At 33.7% G+C, this 24496-nt stretch overlaps 1 protein-coding gene across 2 annotated transcripts; it reads right to left on the bottom strand.

The window, feature by feature from the left end:
- Window positions 1-523: 523 nt before the first annotated feature.
- LOC139898185 (uncharacterized) lies at window positions 524-3274 on the bottom strand. 2 transcript variants are annotated; one of them, XM_071880911.1, is made up of 6 exons: window positions 2704-3274; window positions 2444-2596; window positions 2067-2192; window positions 1580-1894; window positions 1155-1478; window positions 524-818 (listed from the first exon to the last, which is right to left on the bottom strand). In XM_071880911.1, the coding sequence occupies exons 1-4, from the start codon at window positions 2821-2823 to the stop codon at window positions 1751-1753; spliced, it is 543 nt and encodes a 180-aa protein (XP_071737012.1). In that variant the 5' UTR covers window positions 2824-3274; the 3' UTR covers window positions 524-818; window positions 1155-1478; window positions 1580-1750. The 2 variants fall into 2 exon arrangements, with proteins under 2 accessions (XP_071737012.1, XP_071737011.1); XM_071880910.1 differs by lacking the exons at window positions 2067-2192; window positions 2444-2596; window positions 2704-3274 and having other exon boundaries at window positions 1580-1744.
- Window positions 3275-24496: the final 21222 nt, after the last annotated feature.

The following is a 24496-nucleotide window of genomic DNA, read 5'->3' as shown; positions in this document are numbered from 1 at the left end:
GTTGTATTCTAGGTACCTACTGTGTTATTTTATGTAATTTGTTTAACAGGACAGGACACGCAAGAACGCAAATCATTATTTGCGTACGCAAGGCTACGCTTGCGTACGCAAGATGTTTCTTGCGTACGCAAGATGTTGCTTGCGTACGCAAGATGTTGCTTGCGTAAGCAAGATAGACAAAAATCTGCACACGCAAGGACGCAATATTTTGCTTGCGTACAAAAGACGGCCAAAAATTTGCGTACGCAAGCATAGCCTTGCGTCCTTGCGTGTAAAGTCAAATAAAACTGTTGCAAATACAATTTGCCTATTTGCACAAAATTTACATACAGGCCAGCAACCTACTAGCTACAATGTATCAATCAACCTGAATCTCTGATGGTGGAGTTAGTGGCGGCGGTTCTTGTGTATCAAAACGGGCACGGAAGAACGTCCTTGCCATTTTGTTTCTATACTGCTCTGCAGCCTTTTTAGGATCTCCAAGGTTGTCAACCTCCTCCCTTCCATAAATAATCCTCCCCACAATCACCCTGACCACCAGTCTGCATTGGCACAATGGGACCAGGCTCAATCATCAACTCCACACTCTCTTTATTTTCATAGTATCCGACAATTTGGGAGTCTTGCATCTTGTTAAAATAGTCAATCGCCTTCAAGTACACTGGCAAGTTGTCACCCAAAATCTTGAAAACTGCGTCAAGTTTTTATGAACTGACACATCCGGGTAAACTGTCGTACACAAAAACCTTCATTTCTTCTAACTTCAACTGAAGCAGCAGGAAATGTTCTTCGTCATAAAAATGTACTGGGATCAAGACCTGTAACAGACAGACAGACAGGATAAAACAAAACAACAGACGCAAGGACGCAAGATAATCCTTGCGAAGGTCCAAAAATATACGCAAGGTCGCAAGGTTAACCTTGCGACCCGGAGACGCAAGGACGCAAGGGGAAATATGCGTCCGGTAATAATGACGCAAGGACGCAAGATAAACCTTGCGAAAACCTAAAACAAACCCAAGGTCGCAAGATTATCCTTGCGACTAGTAGACGTAAGGAGAAACTTGCGTCCAGTAACAAAGACGCAAGGACGCAAAACTGTCCTTGCGTCTATTCCAGAAACACAAATGCTATATATATATACTAGTGTTTACCTGATCACAGTCAGCCCAAGATGGATATAGGTCAACAATGCCGTCTCCAAGTCCAATTAAGTACATGTAATCTGGAGGATTATGGCCAATAATTCCCTCTCCATCTGTTGTAGATTCTTCCTGTGTGCCCACCTCCTTCTGAGTATTGTCAAAATAAGTGTTGAACCTCTCAAACATGTTCAGGAATCCCAGTGGCATAATAGTCCATCGAGAACTTGCTTTAAGCACCTCAGCTGGAAACTGAGGAGTGGCATAAACTTGACTAGCTCGGGGGAGAAATCTCTGACGATATCTCAAAAGAAATGTAGCCCAGCCGTCAATGTGCTATAAATATAACAAGTTAATATACAGTGTGACCTTAGTATAAAATAAATTGTATAAAAATATATAAAATTAACAAAAGAATAACAAACTTACAAACTTACCAAGTTATCCAAATAACCAGAATGTCTTAATCCCAGTAATCGAAGCCAAAAGTCTTGATTTATAAAAATGAATTGTTCATTTTGAAAGATGAACATGCAACACGTCTCTTGCTTGCTCTCAATCATTGTCTTTGGATCTTTTGCTGGGCCTGCATGCTTTCTACCATCTCTTCAGGCATTAGGTGGCGGTGGTTCGAGAGTTCCTTGATCATTTATAAACCTGTCAATCATCCCCCAAATTTCTTCCTCAGTAGCCCAGTCTTGTTCCTTTCTTTTTCTCTTATTCACTTTAACAGGTTGCTTATCAACACTTACCTACAATAATTCAACAAATAAGGTTAATTTAAATTAATACAAATAGACACAAGGACTCAAACAATCTCTTTGTATGTGGAACCATCGAGACGCAAGGACGCAAGAACAGACTTGCGCCTATAGGAAAGCAGACGCAAGGACGCAAATGTTTGCTTGCGCCAGAAAAACTCACCTCTGCTGCTGCATCTGTGTCCATGGGTACCACATCCTGATTAATTTGTTGTTGTCCTTGATCTTCTTCAGTCCCTAACCGTACAACATTCATGCTTTCCACTTTCTCAACCAAATCTTTTGACAACTGAGTAAAAAACAAATGATAATTTAGTAAACAGATATCCGCAAGGACGCAAACTCAACCTTGCGACAAGCCGACGCAAGGACGCAAGAATATCCTTGCGTGCCTACTCGCCAGGACGCAAGAACACCCTTGTGACACGCAAAGACGCAAGGTATGTCTTGCGTCCAAAACAATCACAGAAAACACCATTATTTAGCCATTGTTTACTGCAATAATTTAACATACAACCTTTTAAATTTGCTGAAATGTACCTTCTCAATGGGTTTTCTGTACCCAGGTGTTGTGAATGGGGACCTTAATACACCAGTTGGCTTTCTTTCTCTGATTCCACGTCGAATGTGCATTGGAGAAGGCCTTTCAATCTCATTATCAGACAAAGATCGATTGAAAGACGTATCATCATCCTAAACACAATAAAGAAGATAGATAGATAATAAATCAATGGGATAAATCAATATCAATATTCAATTAATACCAAAAATAATAAATAAATCAATTCAATTCAATCTACCTGATATTGTTGTTGTTGTTGTTGTTGCGATAAAAGTTTTTCGTGTTGCATAACAAGTTGTTTGCAATCAATTAACTCTTTCTCTTGTTTGTCCATCCGCTTTGTCAACAACTCTAACATACGATGTAAATTGTGTACATCGTGAGGGCCCTCTGTATGAACATCTTCTGTTGAATGCACATGGGGTGTCTGCTGGGACCCATCAACAACTGGATCAACTTCATCTTCCTGCACCTCATCCTCAATCTCATCTTCTGGTACCTTTCCACCTCGAAAGTACACGTCACTTTGAATCCACCATTGACAACTCTTTTCTGTTTCAGTTGGCTGCAGACCACGTAAAGGTCTCTTTTTCTTGGGACAATCATCCTACAATTAATTATTTAATTATCAAATAAGAATATTAGCAGAAACGAATACGCAAAGACGCAAAGAAAAGCTTGCGTCTCTGTACGCAAGGTCACAAACAGCTCTTGCGACCACACGCAAGGACGCAAGCTCCACCTCTTGCGTCCACGTGCAATGACGCAAGAATCACCTTGCGTCCACTTAAAAAAACACACGCAAGGACGCAAGGCATGCCTTGCGCCCATTCCAGAACCTGTCTGTAACCAGATAACAGATAAACTATGCAACAATTTAGGATAGGCTAACATTTTTAAAATGTAACTAACCTGAATATCTAGGAGTTTAAGGTATTCAGACATTCCAAATGACTCGGCAGATGAACGCTTCCAAAAAAGAGCCCTCGGTACTCCATTCTTGTCAGTCTTTTTTGTAAACGGTTTAATGGTACGACGGTAAGACTCGAGAATCCAAATCTGCAAATAAAAAAACAATTTATGTTACATCTTAAATATTAACATTAAACAATAAATATTCAACCATTTACCTTGAATGCCCACATAAATCCCGCCAAAGTGTACGCCTTTCCACTCTCTAATTGGCTTTCACGAATAACAAACCCTTCACTAACCGCTTCGTAAGTTGGCTCCCAAATACGAGACCCCCAAGGGTACTGATTAGCACGCGATAACTCTTCGACTAGCCATAAAAACTTTTTATTCACAACATGGATCCCTTGTTTATCCATAAAACCTCTCTCTACAATCAAGATAATTGCTAATCGCACCACATCATCGTCACTAATACGGCTGTGATCAGATTTTAAAAGCATCTTTTCAACATCACTAATCAAAACATTTTGCGAATCTTTAAAACCCTTAAATAAATGTCGTCTAATAGGTGCGGTCTGGACGTCATAATTCTTCGGGATGTAATGTGCCATGTCCGTCCGGCTACTAAACAAAAAACCCGTAACAAGACAAAATTCACGGCGACCAAATCTAATCGAAAAATTGTTCTGGAAATGAAACCATATATCCTCATGCTCATCGGGGTACTTAACATTATCTAGTCTATCCGGCCGCACACTCTTCCGTTGGAGCATGCAATGTACAAGCCCGGGATCATTACCAAAGTATTCTAGATCTAACCATGGACCGAAACACGTTTCTTTAAACTTTTTAATTTGATTCTCAGTCATGACCTTCTTCACATCCCCTATAACGCTCAGCTTATTCTTCATCGTTAACTTTCCTTCCACAAATCCCTGCATAAGTAACAATAAAATCAGCAGAAAGTAACAGGACGCAAGAACGCAAGAAAAAACTTGCGTCCGTTTAATTGACAATCGCAAGGACACAAAGACAATCTTCTGGGAACACGCAAGGACGCAAAGATAACCTTGCGTCCACTAGCTTTGGGTACGCAAGCACGCAAACTAGGTCTTGCGTCCGGTCAATTTCCATAATTTTACGAGCAGTTAATGTATGTTTCACTCGAAAATATAACCCAAAATACAGTTGCATGTCATAAAACAACGGTTGTACTTCGTTAAACACAAATACACCTCGAACAGACATTTCATCGAGCAGTTGGTGTGCACATTTATACAATTCGCATCGAAGCCAAAATAAACAGATAACACACACATAAACAACAAAGTAATCACTAACCTGGGTGCTCGCCATCGTTGCAAGGTTGATTCCTTGATTATTTGCTTGATTACTTCGTGAAAACCCGATTTCTTTTGCGTGAAAACCCTAATAATTCGTGAAAACCCTTGTAGGCTAGTATAAGAAGTCACGGTGGTAGCAAGAGGGGTTAGGTGGTGGTGGAGATGATGAAGGAGGAGAATCTGGTAGTAGTAATGGAAGAGGGTTTGCGTTTGTGCTTGCGTTGTTGCGAATCGCCTGTGTGACTTTATTTGCGTGTTTGCGAAGTCGGATGAAAGTGTCGAGTGACAGGTTGAAAAATGTCATTTAACCGTAATTTTTTTAGAAAAGACGCAAATACGCAAGGTCGCAAGGTACCTTGCGCCTTGCGAGGGCATTTTGTCAAATTTTTTTTTTTTTTTTTTTGGGCTCTGGTGCAAGGGGACCAAAATATTTGGGCATTTTGGTGATAATCTCATCAAAACTACCGAGCTAACAAACTAAAAGAACCGAAACTCACAAACATAGCTCACAACATAACCACTAAATCGGGGATGCCCTAAAAATAAAATACACCCACACATAATTAACAAAAGAGATGTATTTCAATCTATCCGACAAAACAAAAGACTGATATCCATCGACAACCCGACCAACAAAACTAAAAGAACAACGACCAAAAACGCATGTCCCGAAGAAGTCAAACATCTTTAATAAAAACGTCAAAAGCTTCCATTTCGCACTTTGAACCGCTCTTTTCTTTCCATCTACAACCCGACCAACAAACTAAATAGGTTTAATTCACGTTTTGATATAAGAAATAATAAATACGTGTTAACCTTTCTATTAATAGTTGTAGGGTATCTAATCAAATCAATTCTAATGCAAAAGAAAGAAAAAAAGGACATAATATTTATGTATTAAAGATAGTCTGGAAGTAAGATAAAGTGAATGCAACATTTTACTAGTTTTTTGTGTATGCTTTAGAGGTACTCTTGTTGTATTTTGCGGACACCACGCATTAGTGACTGTTGCCTCACAACTCCTCATGAAAGCAACTTCTCAATTTTACATAAAATTACCCCAAAAGTGCGTTTTTTCACTTTAGGGAAAAAGCAAAACTACTAGTAGCAAGGTGTACCTTGTAACTTTAAGGTGACCCAAGGACATTGGCCTAGCGGTATCGAGGTGACCTCTTCAATCTATAGGTTGGGGGTTCGAGTTCCGGAGTGGACATGTATATATTCGTGTATGGGTGTGTGTGTGTGTGTGTGTGTGTTTTTGCCTTAAAAAAAAGTAACTTTAAGGTGGTAAAAACAATACTAGTAGTAGAAAAGATTAAACAAGGTTTGAAACGAGTCGAGTAGAATCAAAAGTTTTGCTCGATTAATTAATCTAGTAACGTTTATTTGTTCGAGCTGGATTGAGTTTGAAAAGTGTCAAGTTTGAACTTGTGTTAAACGAGATCGAACTTGAATAGGTTTTTTAGTGCTCGACTCGTTAACAAACTTAACACAGTATTGATGTGAGTTTGCGATTTCCATGTTGTGCGTTTTAGGAAAGGTCTAAAAAATATAAATATTTGTTTCATGGTTTCAATGAATAACATGATCCAAAAATGATTGTAAACTTTCCTTTTGTTTTTGGGAACTAAATAAAAGTCTCTTACTGGTATAAGATCGTTTGATTGTGTGTGAAGCCAAGGTGTCCTTAGACTCAATAATTGTGGGACAAGGGTTTGAATGGGGTTAACCCCACAACCATAAGAATACAAAAAGCTATGGGTGCATACCAACACGGCCCTCCCCTCCACTCCTTAAGGTCACATAAAAATGGCTAGTCATGTCAAGTTTTAACATCCTGTTCCCTATTTATACATATTGTTGATTGTTGAATAATAATAGTACAAGTAAATTTTTTTAATAACATAACAATAGTTTATATTTCTACAAATTTCTTAATAATCCGCACCTACAAAGTATGAGAGAGGTGTAGACAATCCTCAAAATTCATAAGTACATATTAGTCAGTTCTATTATCATAACGCTTTTAACTTTTTTCTCTTTTTCTTATATGTCCTAATTTTATTGATGCATGTCATTATTGGAATTCTTTATGTAATGCGTGAACCTAACATTTCTCTAATATAAATATGATGGTGGGTAGTGTACGCCATTAATTATTGAGGGGGTTAATGTATACATCATCAAATATTTTTGTACATTGCTAAATATATGTTTTATGATATTGCAAAATTCAATACTAATGCACGATCAATGACTTATTAGAGAATTTGAAGTTGTACGAATTATAAAGGGTTTTAGTTGAGGCATGAGAATGAGACAGTGGTAAGGGTTTCATTTTCCATATCTCATTTCTCATGTAGTATAATAATATAAAGTAAGTATATAAAGTGAGTGGAATGATGTATGCAATAAAGCAATACACAATACACAATACACAATACACAAGGCAGCTTTAATTGCAGAAAATAGTGATTGTGTCACGTTGCTAAATCCTAGCCTCCAGTCTCCAACTAAACCATTTTTAGACCTTTTTTTTTTTTTTTTTTTTGGCAAAAAAAACCGAAACTTTTATAAAACACGAGACCTTCTTTAAAAAAATAAGACTCGAAACAAGGATACAAATAAAGGCACCGAGGCCAAACAACACAAAAACCTTTACTAACCCGCACATAAAAAACAAAAAGAACAAAAGCTCAAAGAAATTAACAAATTATCGAACGAAAAAACAAAACTTAACCAAAACTTAGACCTTCGAACAACCACCCCTTTACCTTTCTTAGACCTTATTTAGTGGTAATGGGGTGATGGGGGTTTTTGTGAGGTATAGTGCTGATGTGGCAGAGGTGATGAGGGTGATATCGTGATAGAGTTTGTAATGGTAGGCGTGATGAGGGTGTGATGAGCGTTATTGGTCCCACATTTTTAATTTATTTTTATTTTTTGTTTGAGTTTTCATTATTATTATTATTAGTTTAAGGGAGTTGATTCGTACACCACTTGTTTTTTGCCATACACCACCAAACTACAATCTTTGACTATTTTACCCTTTCTAACTCAAGGCCCTTTTCCCTAAATTAATTATGAGAAAGGGTAAAATGGTCCAAAATTAAATTTTGGTGGTGTATGGCAAAAAGTAAGTGGTGTACGTATCAGCTCCCTTAGTTTAAGACCCACGAATTCGCGGGGTTTTTTAAGGGTCAAATCAAATATTTTATTTTGTCCCATTAATAAGATTTTATATAATAAATTAAGATGATTCATTGAATTCAAATTTAACTTTGTCACCTAACTAAGATCGAATACTGAGACTCTTAAGCAGTAATAATAAAATAAACTCGTATAAATATGAAGATAAAAAAAATTGTGAAACATAAAGCTAAGTATGATAATCAGAATTGAGAAATTTTTAAGTGAGAAATTGTTAAACGCTTTGGCGAATATGGCTTGAACAGTAAATGAATGTTTTCAAATGATTTATAGGATAATCTTTATCAGGTAGTTTTGTGATGTTAATAAGGAAAAATTGTGTGTTGGTGTGAAAATCTTGGATCTCCTTTAAAGTTGAAATAACAAAATGTAGAGAGACGTAAATAAAAAATATACATATAAATACCAAATTATAGAATTTAAATTAACATTAACATATAATGGTTGGTGTGTATGGTTTAATAACCTTTTGTCATTCTCTATCTTTTAACCGGAAGTACAAAACAACTTATTGACATTACAACAATATGGACTGTCCTTCTCGGATTAGATTTATCATAACTTTGTTATGCTTTGTTTAGTTACCATGTTAATCAGTTGGAAAAAAAAAAAAATGAGTGTAAGGCGGATACATTGTTTAAAGCATCCTAAAAGAACATGGGCCCATTTCACTCCCCCTTAGTTGTTTTCTTTCGAAAGGCAAACATACTCCCCCTTAGTTGTTAAATGTTGCTTTATCAAACTCATAGGCATGAATTATCATGAACTGTTTTGATACCGATCAGGTCCGAGTAAGGCGCCCACAAATACGACCCAATAAGTAACATTGAAAGTGAATTTGTTTTTAAAAAGTCAACTGAAAAATTTATAAAACAAACACACAATTTACACTATACAAAGATATGGAAGCAAGATGCTACCTCAAACAACAAATGGGATTCACTTTGAACCCAATGGCCATTTTGACCCACTGAGAAAATCACATAATCTCAGTAGAGACCATTTTGACCCATTGAGCAACCACAAACCACATACAGACAGCAAACACCTGTTTTTGAATAACTCGACCAAGATGGATTCGAAATCCAATGATGCCACTCCACTTCCCTTTCTGAACCTTTTTGATATCTACTCACATGATTTGGTTTGGATTCATTAAAGATGATCAGCGTGCTCTACTCTGATCCACGAAACAATTTCTGATTACGCCCCTTCCATATCAAATACCCACAAATCCACTTTACCACATGCCAAATCATGAATCTATCTATATCCGGAAAATTACTACCATTCCCCAAGAAGTCTCGCTTAAAGTTAAATTTGTTGCATGACAAAAATGCACCAATAATATACCCGAGCCCGCAACTTAATCACTTTTTTACACGAAATTAAGGCATGGTCAACTGTCTCCAACTCATCGTTACAAATAGGATAATGAACCGAATCGGGATTACTACATTTTTTATCAATTTCCAAACGAACATGAAGACTCTTTAGCCTTGATCTCAAAAACAAAGATGCCACTTATTCCTGGTAACAGAATATTCCTTACTGTTTCTGCCGCTGATATATCTTTGTTCAAAATGCCATTATGAGTAGTCGCACCAATGACACTTGAACTTGCTGCTGCTATGAAGTAACCATTTCAACTCATCTGAAGTCGTGTTGCTCACTGACATAGATTGTAGTATAGCCTTAAGTGTTTGTACTTCATTTCTGACCCATCCCATGGGATTTTGGACCCAGTTCCAACAGATAGTAGGAGGAGCTTCTGATCCGCTTCAAAGCAGCCTAACACCAACCATAACCTGATTATTTGACTCTAGTCTATATAGCCTCGCGAACTTGGCCTTGAAACATTGATCACCCGCCCAACATTCATCCCAAGATCTTGTATCTTTGCCATCAACTATTGTTCTTTCAATGAACCAAACAAACTAACTTCACATGTGAACATATCACTGTGTACAATGGCTATATTTGAACAAATAGTTTTCTTAACATTTCGAGTGCCATTAGAACCCAACCACCCTTGCCTCCCATATATGCTTGTAACACCCCAGCTTAACATGACCACAATATTGTTCGCTTTGCCCGCAGGCGCACGACTTTTTCTTGGCGACCACACACGAGAAGCACTTTCCCAGGAGGTCACCCATCCTGGTAGTGCTCTCGCCCGAACACGCTTAACCACAACGTACTCGCACACCCGCTCTGTCTGTGGTCCCAAAAAGCGTTGTTTCATTTAAGCGTGAGTATTACCTTATAATCCCATGATCACTCATGTCCGTGGGCGATGTGGGATTTTCCTAGGGTGTTACATTCACCCCTCCTCAGGGACTCATCGTCCTAGATGAGGTTTGCCCCACCACCCCCAACAGCACATGAGTGGCTCTGATACCATTATGTAACACCCCAGCTTAACATGACCACAATATTGTCCGCTTTGCCCGTAGGCGCACGGCTTTTTTTTGGCGACCACACACGAGAAGCACTTTCCCAGGAGGTCACCGATCCTGGTAGTGCTCTCGCCCGAGCACGCTTAACCACAACGTACTCGCACACCCGCTCTGCTTGTGGTCCCAAAACGCGTTGTTTCATTTAAGCGTGAGTATTACCTTATAATCCCATGATCACTCATGTCCTGGGCGATATGGGATTTGCCTAGGGTGTTACAATGCTTTTGATAATACACACCCATGAAAATTTATTTTTCACAAAGTTATGTGAAAAACACGTGATTTTACAGCCTCAACTGTTAGCACTCAAGATGATCAGTAGCAGTATATTCATACTTTAATTATAGCACTAATGGTAAATTCAGACCCATTCTTTAGTGTGTTACAAAGTTTAACATAAATTATAGTAGCATATAGTTGCAATATATATAATTAGTGATTCAGTCTTTTAAAAACTGAACATTAGATCATAACATCATATTTACAAGGTTGATTTATATAACAACCCTCATATTTTCATACCTGAATTGACTAATTTGACTATAGGGTTGTTATCCATACGTAATATATAATTAAATTCGACGTTGATCAAATATTTATTTTTAGTTGACACGTTCTGTTAACTAAAGTTTACACTAATTATATAAAATAACTTTAGTTAATATTAATGCGTATTATATTTAAAACTATATGTAACATAATTATTAATTAAATGATAAGTTATTTTAATCATTATATATATTTTTAGCTTATAAAAAAAATAAAAATAAAAAGAAATAAGATTTTTTTTAATAAATTAAATAATGAGCCCATGAATTTTGACTAAATATTTTCAAAAACAAAAACTTATTAAAAACATTTTTAACATGTTTTTATTATTTTGTCAAAATTGGCACCTTTATTTTATTATTTTTTTTTCTTTTCACCAACCATTTTTTACCTATAAATACATGGCTCCTCATTCATTTATTCTTGCCAAACATAAAAACTTAAGTTATTCTCTTAAAACTTCGAAGAAAATTTGAGGTACTTTCTATTTTTATTAATTTTTTTCAATATTGTCATTTATATTTATTTTTATTGTATATTCTTTGTAAAATTCGAAATTAATTATGTTTATATGGTATAATTAGTATTATAAGTGTTATGATGCATAAAAATAATTTTGATAATTTATGGAATATTATTTATAATTAAATACGAATTATGTAGTGTTTAAACGTAAAAATAATGTAAAATTCGTAATAAATACTTTTAACTAAAAATAAAATATATATAATTTTTTCTGAGTTTTTAAAACTTATATAGATCTGAAAAAATTATAAAAATAATTACTTGGGTCGAATTGGTATTTATTATATAATTAAACTCTATTATTATGTAATTCGAAGGTAAATTAAGAATAAATATAAAATAATAAAAAAATATTTTTTTAAATATTTTTCTACAGGTTATTATACTGATAGAAACTTATAAAAACTATAAAAATAATTATTTGGGTTTATTTAGTAATTATGTAGAATTAAAATTGTTTTGTGAATACATTAAGGGTAAAAACAAAAATAAATACAAAAATATAATAAAAACGTTTTCTTAAATTTTTCTACTAATCTATATGATTAACTAAAACTATAAAAATTATGTATGTAATTTTTAGATATTTAATTTATTATTTAGACATTTTTGAATAATGTTCGATTAATAAAACACTATTATTTTTGAAGTAATTTAGGTATTTATTTAAAGGTAATTATATTTAATATATATAAGACATATAATTCATTGTGTGTATACACCTAAAGTGAAGGTTAATCAAAGATAATGTATAATTCATGTGAACTTCATCGCTACTCACGGTCGTAAGTGAATGATGTCTAGGTTGCCATTTATGGGTAAGCTTGTGGATCTCGAATGCCATGACTTAGATTCTGGTCAAGAATCCTGGGCCCCCGGTTATATCTGGTCATTCCCGACTTATTTGATAGCAACGAAGTTTGAGTAAAGTTATACAACGTCTTGCTAAAGATTAACCCGAACTTTCTAAAATTGGAAAATTACTATAAGTGGAAACTTTCCATAAATAGTAACCTTCTGAAAATGGAAATTCTTTAGTGAACCATTACTATCAATATAGTACTATATACTATTGTCTGTTAGGCAATGCCTGATCATACGTTCTATCTCTAGGTTGAGATCTCGGTCACGTCCTTCCGTTCAATTCTTTCGTGTGCTACTAAGGTGAACTTCATAGCCCCACTTTTTACTGTTTCATAACTTTTTTATAACTTTTGGGGTGAGACACATGCTTGCTTTATAACTGTTTTACGCTTAGACACAAGTACTAAATTGTTAACTATGCTGTCATGCTTTGATTCATGCTAAATCCCTACCGTAATATCGTTAATTGCTACGTTTAAATGCAAACTTAATTATTGTGAGTAGGGCTATTGAGAGTAACGTCTCTAACCATTCGACCGTTGGTCTTTGGTTACATAATAATGATTCCACGACACTGACAGTACAAGGTGTCATAGGGTAAACTTGTTTAGTAGCGATATTACAAAATGCAGCAACACTTTTAGATTGATATTTCTATATCAATCAACTTTAAACTAAATCTTGTGGTCTAAAACTTTGGATATTATTTATAAACCTATGAATTTCACTCAACCTTTTTGGTTGACACTTTAAGCGTGTTTTGTCTCAGGTGATGATTGAGCTAGCTGCTACTTGCTACTAGATGATTGATGTATGCTTTGCTGCTTGCATGGAGTCCATCATTCATATTTATCATTTTGTTTAAGACATTTTCCATTTACTGTACTCTTATGATGTAAAACTTTGAATAATGCTTCCGCTGTTTATTTAATAAATAAAACGTCTCATTTAGAGTCGTTCTCGCTTATACAACTGTGTTATGATATGATTGGTCACAATTACCCCTAGTTCATTTTGGGGGTGTGACAGATTGGTATCAGAGCAGTGCTGTTGTAGAGAACCAGGATTGCATTTTAAGTGTGCCTTATACAATTAGGTACCTTAGCAATGTAGGACTACAACTTCCTTGACTATAGTGCCTTTAATTGTTGCCTTTAATTGTTAAATACTACACTATACTTTAGAAATTTTACTTATCTTAGAATGCCAAATCAATCTAAGAACTCTGTTCACTTTTCTAAGTACTATCCAATTACGCCACCTTGTTTAAATGCGACACTACGATTTCTGAAATTCTTGACATTCCTAAGTCATCTATCATGGTTTGTGTATTACATATGTATTACATGAAATATTATCCATGAATTTTAAAACTCCTATATTTGTTACTATTCATATTCAAACGTATATAACTCCCTGTTATATCACGTACCTATATGCCTTATGCCTTTATGCATCGGTTTGCGAACCAGAAAATGTTATTGAGTTATCGAGAATCTCAAAGACATTATAATGTCATCACTATTCATATTCATTACTTTCTTTGCTTTCTTGTTGTTTTGATCATTGAATTTTCCTGACGGATGACGTCTACGAAACTATAGAATAGAAAGCGTTTGTATTACTGATTTAAAGGATCCTATAGCTCAAGCCCCTGGACCTGAATAGGACATTACGAATTGAAAATCTTTAATCAAAAGATTATCAGATTACATACTTATCATCTAGACACGTCATACTACCATTATTAGAGTATAGACACATCATATCTTATTATATCTTATCGTATCTATCCCAATAATCTTTGTCTAACACTTTTCCTAAATTTCCTCCGTAAATTACGAAAATATTTTTGCTACATATACATATTCAAGGAGATGAATATATCATCCAGTATTCAACACTAATCTCATATCAAACCCTAATTCAAATCACATAATATGGATTTCTCAACCGATTCCTCGAGCTCCAATGGCAGCGTAACCGGAACAAACGAACCAATCAGCCATCATCTATTTTGGATGAATTGGGAATGGGTTCGTAGTAAACTTAATCAATGGAGACAAGAAGAAGGTAATCCCTCCCACCAACCGAATTCACCTCTTGGTGAAGAACCTGAAGCACTTACCGGCGAACCCGTTCGGAACACTATTTTCACCCTCATTTCTAGGATATCCAGTCACGAATATATAATATCTAAAATTCTAGATCTTATTCATCCACTTGTCCGAACCGCCAATCATCCCGGAATAATAGAAGAAGTCAATGAGCTTCGCGCTCGAGTGGTGGCTCTGGAGAATATGGTGCGAAACCTACGAACACCAGCAGCAGCACCAGCAGCATAACCAGTACCATCAGCATCACCACCAACAGCATCAGTTTCACCAACAACAACATCCGCATCCCACGCCTCAACATCACACTCAGTACCTCGAACATCAACATCATACGCCCCATAGATACCAAGGAATATTAGTAATAATGAGTTAAGATGTATTGACTCATTCTTCCTGAAGAACTATATATGTATACTTTATATATATATGGATTGGAACAATAATAAATCTTTTCGTACTAAGCTATTACGTGTGAATCTTAACTAGTATGTACTACTTGGTTAATTCATATCACAATATGCTATGATGTATATCCTTTGTTAACGACTTAACAATCGTTAATCACTGCTTCAACAGAATAAACTCCATTTCATAATAAACCAAGTGTATTACTCAAATACAAGATTGATTGTATACTTCCATTTTTGATATACTCGAAACTTTTTAGAAAAACATTATTCGTGTCTTGTGAATTTCACAAGGATTACACGAGCACCAACATCATACACCAAGGTATATCTATAACAATGAACGATGAACTATTGAATCATAACTTCATTAGCGAAATATTTCGCGACAATTATGAAATCTATAAGATTTTGGAGATTATTTACTCTCGTTTCAACAGCAAATTAAATGAGTTTAATATTATATTACTCATTAAACCTATCTGAAGAATACATATATGAACGTATATCTTCATAAAGATTGTAATTCTTTTGTACAAACTCTTAATTGTGAAAATATTTTAACGGGTAGGTAATACCTGAGAAATATTTAGATTTCACATTAATATGTTACACCGTACATTCTACAAATTCTGATTCAATAATCAGTAACTATACATCCACAAGATATATGTATCCGTTCACTAAAAAGAACAACCATCTTCATACAAATTCAATTATCTATTCTAATTTTGACATATCAGAATCCAAGTAAAGCTTTAGCAGGTGTTATCCTTCTAAAAAAATCACTACATTCATGAATTATATTCATTCGCATTCTATGATGAATTATCACATCAAACTACCGAAATTATCATTCATTTCTTTTGAAATCAACAACGCCTATTCATCAACCATTAGATCCGTTGACGATTACAATCAGCGTTTAATCATCTAAAAATGAAATTTCTTGAAACCATCTCGGATTGATAACCAATGATACAAATATGGCTGCATTAAATGCAGAGGAAACAGCAAAATTGTAGATGGTCTCAATGGCCAAAAGTTTTATAATAAAGAATGGTACATTGGAAAAGCTCAAAAGAAAATTTGAAACTGAAAAACGGATTGAGCTAACCATGGAGGAGACCAAGGACAAATACAGGGACCAAACCCTATATTCAAAGAATTCAGGTAATTCTGGATCCGATGAATTCTTTAGAGAATCTCTTGCTCCGAAGTCATATTAAAAGCTTGCGGAAAATTTTTCTTCATCAACTTTCGAACTTAGAAATTCCAAAATATCATCATAAATATCCTCTATATTTCTGATGATATCATCATAACGATTCTTGTCCGCAATTAATTATCTCTTTACGATATCTTTATCACATCATAAAGGAAAATGTATTAGTTTCTATATTCTGTAAAATTCAAGTTTAAATTATGAATGATTTGAAGAAGTGTTGGGAATTAAAGCATGAGTTAGTATAATATAATGACGTCAGGCCAACGTGATTATATTACAGTAAGTCATGCTAAATTTTTAATGGAAGATGATGATTCATAGACTGTATAAATCACCATTCGCCATGTTACACGACTCTTACATTCTATTTAACCTCTAAACATATTCTTGATGATTCGGTCTTTTCCGAATATTCTGGTAATTTGACAAATCAAATCGTGCTATTACCTTTCCTTTATGCTTTATAAATTATGATCATTCGAAACTTCATACCTACGAGTTCTGGACCATTATTCGCTTGACTTGAAGTCGGGAAGAAGAAACAAAAGCATAAAGCTCCAACATATAAGGGAAAATATAAAGCTCGATAACAACACGGAAATTACAAACCGTGTATATCAATGCGTATAGCAACATAAAGACACGGGAGAATTAAAAACACTATAACCCCAAGGTAATTGTAAAAGCAAACAGATTCCTCTGGGGGTAAATGAAAAAGAAGAATGACAGAAACGATAGTCAGAAAAATATTCAGGATAAGAACTGGATGGAGCATTTTCACAATCTTTGGAAGTATGAATCTAGGAAGAAAGTATAGAAGTGGTGAAGATAATGAAACGGAAGAAGCTAATTTATAGCAAAATTTCCAAACACAGCAATCGAGGCAATTCATCGCATTTAATCAAAGAAATCCCAAAATTCCGTAAATACCGGATAATCAAATCTTATAGATTACGAAGATTTCCTTTAATCCCTTGAATTCCGGAAATCAATCGTGACTACGTCAAAAGTTAAGGCGAACATTTAATTTACTCATTCACTCTTTTATGATAGCTTCGTTTATACTCTTTCTATAATCAAATCGTTCTATCCATATTATTCAATAGTGATAAAACTTTATTCTTCAACTTATATTCATCATTACAATATTCTTGTTGTAAACAATGATGATCTCTATCAAACTTCATGACTATAATTTTCATGAACTACTCTCTGTTTTGTCTACCCTAACATTGTGGTATAAACGCTCAAGGTTTAAATGAGCTCGATATTATTCATAACACATTTTATATATCCAATTTACTGAAATGACTTGTATAACATCATCATTTTGAATGATCTCCGCATTAATAATAAAATGCACTTCGTAGAAGAACTTGTAAAAATTATGGTATGTATGATTTTAATTCTTGAAACAGAACAATATTCTATCCGTTGAAATTCACGCAAGGCCCGAGCATACCTGGGAACGTGAAAACCAAATAAAACATAAATATCCTCGTCTATGTACGAACAACACCGATTAATGGCAACAACTAAATTTCGGGACGAAATTTCTTTTAACGGGTAGGTACTATAACAACCCTCATATTTCCATACCTGAATTGACTAATTTGACTATAGGGTTGTTATCCATACGTAATATATAATTAAATTCGACGTTGATCAAATATTTATTTTTAGTTGACACGTTCTGTTAACTAAAGTTTACACTAATTATATAAAATAACTTTAGTTAATATTAATGCGTATTATATTTAAAACTATATGTAACATAATTATTAATTAAATGATAAGTTATTTTAATCATTATATATATTTTTAGCTTATAAAAAAAATAAAAATAAAAAGAAATAAGATTTTTTTTAATAAATTAAATAATGAGCCCATGAATTTTGACTAAATATTTTCAAAAACAAAAACTTATTAAAAACATTTTTAACATGTTTTTATTATTTTGTCAAAATTGGCACCTTTATTTTTTTATTTTTTTTTCTTTTCACCAACCATTTTTTACCTATAAATACATGGCTCCTCATTCATTTTTTCTTGCCAAACACAAAAACTTAAGTTATTCTCTTAAAACTTTAAAGAAAATTTGAGGTACTTTCTATTTTTATTAATTTTTTTCAATATTGTCATTTATATTTATATTTATTGTATATTCTTTGTAAAATTCGAAATTAATTATGTTTATATGTTATAATTAGTATTATAAGTGTTATGATGCATAAAAATAATTTTGATAATTTATGGAATATTATTTATAATTAAATACGAATTATGTAGTGTTTAAACGTAAAAATAATGTAAAATTCGTATTAAATACTTTAACCAAAAATAAAATATATATAATTTTTTTCTGAGTTTTTAAAACTTATATAGATCTGAAAAAATTATAAAAATAATTACTTGGGTCGAATTGGTATTTATTATATAATTAAACTCTATTATTATGTAATTCGAAGGTAAATTAAGAATAAATATAAAATAATAAAAAAAATATTTTTTAAATATTTTTTTACAGGTTATTAGACTGATAGAAACTTATAAAAATTATAAAAATAATTATTTGGGTTTATTTAGTAATTATGTAGAATTAAAATTGTTTTGTGAATACATTAAGGGTAAAAACAAAAATAAATACAAAAATATAATAAAAACGTTTTCTTAAATTTTTCTACTAATCTATATGATTAAATAAGACTATAAAAATTATGTATGTAATTTTTAGATATTTAATTTATTATTTAGACATTTTTGAATAATGTTCGATTAATAAAACACTATTATTTTTGAAGTAATTTAGGTATTTATTTAAAGGTAATTATATTTAATATATATAAGACATACTAAGGTATAATAACTAAATATTAAATAAAACTTAGGTTATATTATCACATATATAATTATTAAATACATTAATAATTCGTTGTGTGTATACACCTAAAGTGAAGGTTAATCAAAGATAATGTATAATTCATGTGAACTTCATCGCTACTCACGGTCGTAAGTGAATGATGTCTAGGTTGCCATTTATGGGTAAGCTTGTGGATCTCGAATGCCATGACTTAGATTCTGGTCAAGAATCCTGGGCCCCCGGTTACATCTGGTCATTCCTGACTTATTTGATAGCAACGAAGTTTGAGTAAAGTTATACAACGTCTTGCTAAAGATTAACCCGAACTTTCTAAAATTGGAAAATTACTATAAGTGGAAACTTTCCATAAATAGTAACCTTCTGAAAATGGAAATTCTTTAGTGAACCATTACTATCAATATAGTACTATATACTATTGTCTGTTAGGCAATGTCTGATCATACGTTCTATCTCTAGGTTGAGATCTCGGTCACGTCCTTCCATTCAATTCTTTTGTGTGCTACTAAGGTGAACTTCATAGCCCCACTTTTTACTGTTTCATAACTGTTTTATAACTTTTGGGGTGAGACACATGCTTGCTTTATAACTGTTTTACGCTTAGACACAAGTACTAAATTGTTAACTATGCTGTCATGCTTTGATTCATGCTAAATCCCTACCGTAATATCGTTAATTGCTACGTTTAAATGCAAACTTAATTATTGTGAGTAGGGCTATTGAGAGTAACGTCTCTAACCATTCGACCGTTGGTCATTGGTTACATAATAATGATTCCACGACACTGACAGTACAAGGTGTCATAGGGTAAACTTGTTTAGTAGCGATATTACAAAATGCAGCAACACTTTTAGATTGATATTTCTATATCAATCAACTTTAAACTAAATCGTGTGGTCTAAAAATTTGGATATTATTTATAAACCTATGAATTTCACTCAACCTTTTTGGTTGACACTTTAAGCGTGTTTTGTCTCAGGTGATGATTGAGCTAGCTGCTACTTACTACTAGAAGATTGATGTATGCTTTGCTGCTTGCATGGAGTCCATCATTCATATTTATCATTTTGTTTAAGACATTTTCCATTTACTGTACTCTTATGATGTAAAACTTTGAATAATGCTTCCGCTGTTTATTTAATAAATAAAACGTCTCATTTAGATTCGTTCTCGCTTGTACAACTGTGTTATGATATGATTGGTCACAATTACCCCTGGTTCATTTTGGGGGTGTGACAATTTAAATCAATTAAAGTGAACATATCATATTATCTTTAACAACCATAGGCACATGAACATCAGATCGATTAAACTGAACATATCATATCATCATTAAATTGAACATATTATGTAAACATGCTATATATAACCTCGTTACACAATAGTAATGAATTAATATGGATGAAAAGTTTGATGACCCGGAAATTTCCGACCAAATTTAAACTTAATCTTTAACATTTCTGACACGATAAGCAAAGTCTATGAAGTTGAATCTCAAAATTTTAAACTATTCAAATACCCTTCGATTGTTCTCCACGATTCGCGAACAATTATATGCAAATAGATACATATATATACTATAACTTGAAAACGTAACAAAGTGTTATGAAAATGATACTGTGCATTAACCTTATTGGTTTGATTATCTGATTGATATTTAGATAAGTTAACTAAAACGTTTAAGATGAACCAGTAAAACACTAATTTGCTACAGTATTTTCGAATTGCTACAGTATCCGAAAAGCTACAACGTTTTCGAAAATCACTATTTGCTACAGTAAAAAAAACTTTGCTACAGTAACTTTGCTACAGTAAAACACTATTTTAAAATAAAAATGTATATATGTATATGTATATACTACGAGACGATGATTTATAGAAGTAAATGACCAAAACACTCGAAAGTTTAAGATATACTTTGAGTGGTATAGTTTAGGGATAATTTAAGGCTATATTTTGATAAAGGTACGTAACACGAAACGTAAAATGTAAGTTTTCTAAGCGTACGAAAATGCGTTAAAGAAATCGAAACCGGGAGATGAGTCGAGTGATAACGTACGAGTCATCGGAACAAAAATTACAAGTCAACTATGCACGTGAATTTAATATAATATATAATTAATTATATAAATTAAATATATTATATATATAATAAATTAATATGTCGACGAACTAGATTACAAATCAAATGTGAACTGGAATCCTAGGCCATGCGATCGCATGGCCATAACACACAGAAACAATGCGATCGCATGGGGTCTGAAATCTGGCCACATCTATAAATTCGAACGTTTTCAGATTTCTGATTCATTCTTCATTCCTCTGTATTATTATTTATATTATTATTATTATTATTATTATTATTATTATTATTATTATTATTATTATTATTATTAAGATTAATATTATTATTAATCTTATTATTATTAATATTATTAATTAGTATTATACATAAAATACTACGACGAGGTTATGAGCGTGTCACTTTCTCAAAATGGTTTTCAAGCGGGATAGAGCTAAGAAAATTATGGGTTATTGCCAAGGAGGTTATGGGTAATGTTCGGGGGTATATTTGTAAATCAAACCTAGTGTTTATCATCTTCGTTGCGTCTACGTACTTTCCTGCAATATTAAATCACAATATTGATACGTAAGCATTCATATCTTATCTTTTATATATTAATTGTGTATCCATGTCTAGTGCTCGAGTATATATATTTATATATACTTGTATGCTAAATTTCGTCGTTAAACAGTTTATAATGAATCACGAATTAAATACATATATTACTAGTAAAAGGTATATGATATACATGTTTTTGGAAAGCTGGCGAAAAATCAATAACTTTTCATTTAGATATCGAATAATTTCGATGAACGGATTAAAAGATATGATCAACTGAATTATGATTGACGTTAATTGAAATTGCTTTTGAATCTGCAATTAAGATTTAAACAACTTGTTTACGAGATTGATAAATTGGATTTTTGAATATTACCAACCGAGTAAATGAATCCTTATATAAGGTACGTCTCGTTTTGTTAAACAACTGTCAAAATTGACTTTTTGAAACGACTTTGGATAACTTTTGTATGTCGATCTCGAGCATTAGGATTGTGATACACTATGACCTGACCTAGCTTGATAGACATTTATTGACCAACATATGTTCTCTAGGTTGAGATCTACAGTTATTTGGTAATCTGAGTTTCGATCACATTTTGGTGAACGACTTTATATGCTGCTAAGGTGAGTTTCATTTGCTCCCTTTTTAATTGCTTTTGCAATCTATATTTTTGGGCTGAGAATACATGCACTTTATTTTAAACGCAATGGATACAAGTACATACTAAATTCTACACCGAGTTTGAACCTAAAATCCCTTAGCTTTGGTAACTAGTAACTGCCAGTTATAAGAACTGGTGGGCGCGAGTAGTTGTATATGGATCCATAGGGCTTGACATCCCAGTCTGTTCCAGGTTTAGAAACCCTAGCCTGAACTATTAAACAGACGTATGCTATTAGAGTTTAGTACACGTTGGTTTGCGTGTATTGAACATGTTGGTTGCATGTATGTTAAAACAAGGGTATTATTATAACGTTAAAGCTTAGTTATCAGGGTGCTCAATTTTGTAGAATATTTTGATAAATGTTTCTGGATGAAACAACAGAAATCTTGTGATCCATCTTTATGTACAGATTATGCAAAACATTAAAACTATGAACTCACCAACCTTTGTGTTGACACTTGTTAGCATGTTTATTCTCAGGTTCCCTAGAAGTCTTCCGCTGTTTGCTTATATGTTAGACAAGCTATGTGCATGGAGTCTTACATGGCATATTTTTCAAGGAAATGTTGCATTCACCAAATCATCACCATGTATCTTATTTTGACTGCATTGTCAACGGAAGTACTATTGTAAACTATTATATTACGGTGATTGTCTATATGTAAAAATCATCAGATGTCGAAAACCTTTGATTTAAATATTCATTTATGGTGTGCCTTTTCAAAAGAATGCAATATTTATAAAACGTATCATATAGAGGTCAAATACCTCGCAATGAAATCGATGAATGATGTGTTCGTCTAAAGTGGATTTGGAGCGATCATCAGAGTTGGTATCAGAGCGTTGGTTCTAGTGAACCAGGTCTTGCATGAGTGTGTCTAACTGATAGTTGTTAGGTTGCATTAGTAAGTCTGGACTTCGACTGTGTCTGCATGTCAAAAGTTTTGCTTATCATTTCTTGTCGGAAATTACCTGCTTATCATTCTTAGTCTAGTCACGTGTTACTACATTGATTGCATGAATAGTGTATAGACAAAATTCATATCTTAGCGTATCTATTACTGTAAACTTTTCCTGACAGCTTTCGAAAGTTCCTCCGTAATTTACGGATCCATTGTATTATATATAGGTATTCTATGTAATTAGAATATCATCCGATATCCAAAAATCATTTCATATCAAAAATCCTTTATCCAAACCGTGTAAGATGAATTCCGCATCTAGTTCGAATTCCTCAGATTCCGACAGCTATTCCGATATGGATTTCCACTCGAGCTCCGAAAGCAGCGTAACCGGAATGAATCAACCAATTAGCCATCATATTTTCTGGATAAATTGGGGATGGGTTCGTAATCTACTTAATCAGTTGAGACAGGAAGAAGGCGATCCCTTCCATCCACCACATTCACCTCTTGGTGAAGAACCTGAAGCACTTACCGACGAACCCGTTCGTAACACCATTTTCACCCTCATTTCCAGAACAGCTCGCAATGACTACGTAATATCCAATATTCTAAATATTATTCATCCGCTTGTCCGAACCGCCAATCATTCCAGTATAATAGAAGAAGTCAACGAGCTTCGCGCTCGGGTAGTGGCTTTGGAGAATATGGTGCAAGGATTACAAACACCAGCAGCAGCACCAGCAGCATAGCCAGTACCACCATCATCAACACCAACAGTATCAATACCACCACCAACAACAACATCCCCATCACACGCCTCAACATCACAATCTGTACCTCGGATATCAACATCATACGCACCATAGATACCAACGAGTATCAACAACAACAAACGATGAAGTATGGAATCATAACTTCATTGGAGAAACATTCTACGGCGATTATGTAATTTCTAAAGTTTAGAGATTATCTATTCTAGCCTTAACCATAAATCAGATAGAGTAGAAACCCTGATCGGAATGGTGTATGATTTACAAGCTAGACTTGTTATATCACAACATCAACAGTACCGTCAGCATCATCAGCACCGTCAGTACCGTCTACGTCGTCAGCACCAGCAGCATCTGCTACATCACAAGCTCCGCCAGTTCAAGAAAGCACTGTGGATATCATTACGAGTCAACAACGAGTATATTGTATCAATGAGTTATGAAGTATTAACTCAATTCCTCTAAAGAATTTATATGTATATCTTATATATATAAATTTTAAAACCATCATAAATCTTTTAGTACTAAGCTATTATGTATGAATTAAAAAAGGGGTAAATATTACTCGGT

This window comes from Rutidosis leptorrhynchoides, chromosome 3, assembly GCF_046630445.1.
Source record: "Rutidosis leptorrhynchoides isolate AG116_Rl617_1_P2 chromosome 3, CSIRO_AGI_Rlap_v1, whole genome shotgun sequence".
In the NCBI taxonomy this organism is placed as follows: Eukaryota; Viridiplantae; Streptophyta; class Magnoliopsida; order Asterales; family Asteraceae; genus Rutidosis; species Rutidosis leptorrhynchoides.
The sequence above is the reverse complement of the archived record's forward strand: the minus strand, read 5'-3'. Positions and strand labels throughout refer to the sequence as shown.